This window comes from Theobroma cacao, chromosome 2 (assembly GCF_000208745.1).
Source record: "Theobroma cacao cultivar B97-61/B2 chromosome 2, Criollo_cocoa_genome_V2, whole genome shotgun sequence".
Taxonomy (NCBI): Eukaryota; Viridiplantae; Streptophyta; class Magnoliopsida; order Malvales; family Malvaceae; genus Theobroma; species Theobroma cacao.
The window spans coordinates 87,688-92,580 of record NC_030851.1 but is presented as its reverse complement, the minus strand read 5'-3'; the positions used below and the strand labels follow the sequence as shown (position 1 = coordinate 92,580).

The 4,893-nt window shown below is 37.8% G+C and overlaps 1 protein-coding gene across 1 annotated transcript; it reads left to right on the top strand.

The window, feature by feature from the left end:
- On the top strand, positions 906-4,225 carry LOC18606982 (galactan beta-1,4-galactosyltransferase GALS3). Its single transcript, XM_007040918.2, has 2 exons — positions 906-2,271; positions 3,563-4,225. The coding sequence occupies exons 1-2, from the start codon at positions 1,067-1,069 to the stop codon at positions 3,906-3,908; spliced, it is 1,551 nt and encodes a 516-aa protein (XP_007040980.2). The 5' UTR covers positions 906-1,066; the 3' UTR covers positions 3,909-4,225.

Genomic DNA, 4,893 nt, shown 5'->3' with positions numbered 1-4,893 from the left:
ATAATTAAATTATACTAAAATATTGATATTTAAATTATTAATTATTAATATTTTAATAATTATAATATTAATATTTAAAAAATAAAAAAAATTAAATAATTATATATATTAATAAAAAATATTTTTATCTTTTTATTTTTTATTTCTTTTTTATCCTAAAGTTATTGTTACCAATCAAACACTGTAATAAGTCATAATAATTATTCTTACTCTATTCCATTCATCATACCAAATTACATAATATTTATTTTATTCTATTCTCATTTCATTCTATTCTCACGTAAAATTATTCTATTATATTCTTATCTATTTTGCGAACCAAACGTATTATAAAAGTAATTGAGAGAGAAGAGAATATATGAAAAGTAAATTTAACATAAAAGGACGTTTTATTTGATATTTTGTCACGTTTATGCATTTTAGGAAAATTAAGGGGAGAAAGACACCTGATACTTGTATTCTCTTCTTTCAGGGCCGTCTTTTGCCCTTTAGGATAACTTGGTTTATATGTAAAAGCCAATAAATGTTATAACTAGTAAAAATGAAGAGTTGAGGACCTTGTGATTTTTTTTTAATTTGTCCTTTAGAATGTGCTACTAATTGATACTATCACATCTCAAGTTCTTGTTTTAAAGCAATTCAGCATCAGTAGAATTTTAATTCCATACGCTCTCTTCTCATGCAATACTTATTAATAGTAACTCGTAGTAATAAAGTTGACATTTACTAAACCACCAGGGTCTTTTTTTATGGATTATTTTTTTATTTCTCATACCATATAATAATAAGCAGAGAATATAATTAATTACACATTATTATTTATCATAACACATCCACATCCGCCGCACCGCCAACGACTTCCAAGATTGTTTATAAAATAAATTAAAATATATATAATAATACAAGGAGAGACAGTTGGAAAGCGTGAAATCGACAAGGATTGCTTCTTCACCTTCTCTCTTTCTCCTCAAATAAGCCTTTTCTGTGTCTTGTTCTGTTTGTGAGGCCGAGAATCCGAGGTATTGAGCGACGGAAATCGTCGCCTGCTTCCTTCATCTTCTGCACAATGGGGAAAGAGAGATCAGGTGGTGCATCGGGAGAGAAGAACAACAAGATGCTTGTTGGGGTGGTATGCAACTTCGCTGCTGAGCTGAAGCTCTTGTTAACCGCACTCCTTATCCTTTGCACTCTGGCTACCCTCCTCCAGTTTATCCCCTCACGCTTCTCCATATCCGCCTCTGATCTCCGCTTCTGCATCTCACGCATCGCCGCCGCCGACCCCCCGGCCAACTCTACTACCACCCTTGCTCAACCCTCTCTTTTTCCTAATTATACCAAAACACAAGTAGAAAGAAACCCACAAACAGATGAGGTCCTCCCCACCGGCATCATACGCCGCGCATTCAACCCCTACGGTGCAGCTGCCTACAACTTCATCAACATGGGCTCCTACCGAGGCGGCCCTGACACTTTCGCCATTGTGGGCCTCGCCTCCAAGCCGCTCCACCTCTACGCCCGTCCCACCTACCAATGCCAGTGGCTGCCTTTTGATGATAGGCGTAGTAAAGAAAACAACACCAACATCACTAGTAGCCTTACTTACAAGATCCTCCCTGACTGGGGCTATGGCCGCGTCTACACTGTTGTAGTGGTGAACTGCACATTCCCCCAGCCCACAAACCTCGACAATTCTGGAGGGACTCTCGTTCTGCAAGCCTCCACATCCGGAGGAGGTGACTCCAAATTTAACCTCACCGACACCATCCCTGCCTTGACAGAACCACCCGGCACCTTGAACCTTTCCCTCTTCACCTCCAGACCCAAGTACGATTACCTTTACTGCGGGTCCTCCTTGTACGGGAAGCTGAGCCCCCAGAGAGTGAGGGAGTGGGTAGCCTACCACGTCAGGCTGTTCGGAGAGAGGTCTCATTTCGTTATACACGACGCTGGTGGGGTCCACGAGGAAGTGTTGGAGGTCTTAAGGCCATGGATGGAGCTTGGCTACGTAACGCTTCAAGACATAAGGGAGCAGGAGAGATTCGATGGGTACTACCACAATCAATTCATGGTGGTGAACGATTGCCTACACAGATACAAGTTTATGGCAAAGTGGATATTCTTCTTCGATGTGGATGAATTCATCTATGTGCCTCCCAAGAGCACCATTCGTTCGGTGCTGGACTCCCTTTCCGACTATTCTCAGTTCACTATTGAACAGATGCCTATGAGCAGCAAGCTTTGCCACACTGTTGATGCTGCTAAACGTAACAGGTATACATCCACTGTTATTTTATACTATTTATTTGACAAATTCTGTTCAACAGGAGGCATTTCAATTTCGTGATTTTCCTTTTCTTTTCATTTCTTCTCTAATTGCTGAAAAAGTTTCAACTTAATGCCAATTCTATTAGGGAAAAGAATAATTGAGTCATACATCTTGGTGATTAAAATCAATATAAGAAAAGAATAGGATTTGGTTAATCCTTGAAATACCAAACCATTAACTGCTTACATTAGTGTTTCTAGCATAGATATGGAAAAATCAAGACTTCTCTGTTTGTTAATTTCTCCGATTGATAGTCTGATATATGCATATATCGTAATTAATCTTGTGGTGGTTGAGTGATTGCAACATTTTACAACTGATGTTGAAAATTAGAACTAAAATCCTTTTTTTTTTTTTTACCTGGTTGGAGTTTTCTTACCCTGTGATAGTACTTTGATTCTTCATTCTCCTGATTGTGTTAGAGCAGGTGGAATTGGAGTGGGTTCCAAACTTGTTCTAAAGTGATTGTTTTGTATTCTTTGATTAGGAACTTTTCATTTGTTTAAATACTATATTACCAATGTCGGTTCAAATGTTACTTTATTTTAGGGAAGATTCCAATTAATCTTCAATTGCGGATGTTCTCTTCTTGAATAAGACACCCTGGGATTTTAGCCATCGAACTTTTGTAAATTGTGGTAAAGAAAACTTGTTAGTGTAATGAAACCAACTTGGAAATGAACAACGAAATTCAGACAGTTGTAAATATTCAATTATATATGTTGATGCTGATGCGAGATTAAGACAGCTGCTAGTATTGGCTCAAATATAAAATGTCTCAGATAGAGGCTGAGTTGGTGGGACTATGTGAGATAGCTTGGAACTAGTTTCTTATCTGTTGTAATCTATATTTCAAGAGTCATAATTATGGAGAGATTTCATTTAGCTGATTTTCCATGCCCCCGTTTTAGATGGGTTTGAAATGTCTAGCAGATTGATAGTTTTCACATGGATTATAGGTGGCTATTTGTCAATTTTGGTGAATGTGGTGGAAATAACAGAAAAGTCAACAAATAAACAAACTGTGAAAATTGATGGATTCCCATAATTGGCTGCTGCTACTAGTTATATCTGACAATGGGAATCCAAATGCATCTTCTGCATCTTGTTTATTAGAAAGCAACTCTGGTTTTCATCCAGAACAGTTTACCTGTTGTGATAAGCATAGACAGACAGGCAGTATTCATGTTGTTGAATGTAATCTTATTTGTCCATTTTTGTAAATGCAATTTTCAGGAAATGGGGTTTTGAGAAGCTTGTGTATAGAGATGTGAAAAAGGGAATAAGGAGGGACCGCAAGTACGCAATTCAACCACGCAATGTGTTTGCCACCGGGGTTCACATGTCACAGAACCTAGCGGGCAAGACCACTCACAAGACTGAGGGCAGGATCAAGTACTTCCACTATCATGGAACCATAGCAGAAAGGCGTGAGCCATGCAGATACCTGATTAACTCCACGGAGATCAACTATGAGAAAACCCCTTATGTTTTGGACACCACCTTGAGGGATGTTGCTGGGGCTGTCAAGAAATTTGAGCTGAAAATGATTGGACCTAGGTTACAAAACACTCGCCAATAGTAACAGCAGTTTTGCCTTGGGTTCCTTTTTTTTTTTTTTTCTCCTCCCTTTTATTTTCACTTTGTGGTTATTTAATTACATGGCTGGGTAGAAGAGAGGAATTTATTGGGGTAGTGGGGTTTCTGTTTTTTGTATGATAGATTTCTAAAAGTACATAGATACAGACGGTATATGATGAGCATGCTTTAGGAAAAAGGAGAGAGTCAGAGAGAGTTGCATTCTTTATTTTTATTGTATTCAAATTGATATCTTGACACTGACAATGTTATGCTTTTATTAAAAAAAAAAAAGAAGAGAAAGAATAATTTGGTTGATTAGCTGTGGCCGATTGGGATGGGGGGTGCGGTCGGGAGTGGGGGCCAGCACCGCCAAGCACCTGTGGGAGGCTGCCAATGTGCTTGGCTTGCTTTTGGGTTATTCTAACTAGAAATTTTGTCTGTGTGTTTTTGAGGGGAAAGTTGATGGTTTTGGTATGGAATACGGTGTTGGGCTACAGTAGCATGTGCGTGTTAATCATAGTAAGGAAGGTGATTGGCGGTAGGACATCTTGTCATCTTTGGACAAGTCAAAAAGGGCCCCGAGCCAATCTCGTCATCTAACGAACCCCACACCGAAAAAAGAATGAATATAACCAGACTATGGAGCATGTTTGAAGATAAGCGATCTGAGTGTTGCATCCACATTAACAGTAATTTGTGAAGGAGTATTCATTTTGATTTGTTAATTTTATGATTATGTTTCATAAAAGAAATCTTTTAGATAAAATCTCATATCAAGATATAAGTAAAAAGTAGTGTAAATTGTTAAATGTCCAATCTTACCATCTCCGATGTCATAACATTGAGCTTATGGTTCGGGTAGATTTGGATTGTCATAACATTGAGCTTATAGTATGAGTGTTTCTTGGTCTAGAATGGTGTATTAAGTTTTTTATTTTTCACTATATATATATATATATATATATATATATATATATATATATATA

Bases quoted from the DNA above. Each gene is read 5' to 3' on its own strand.
- LOC18606982 (XM_007040918.2), top strand. From the start codon at position 1,067: ATGGGGAAAGAGAGATCAGGTGGTGCATCGGGAGAGAAGAACAACAAG. The intron at 2,272-3,562 runs GTATACATCCAC...TGCAATTTTCAG, and splicing joins GATGCTGCTAAACGTAACAG to GAAATGGGGTTTTGAGAAGC.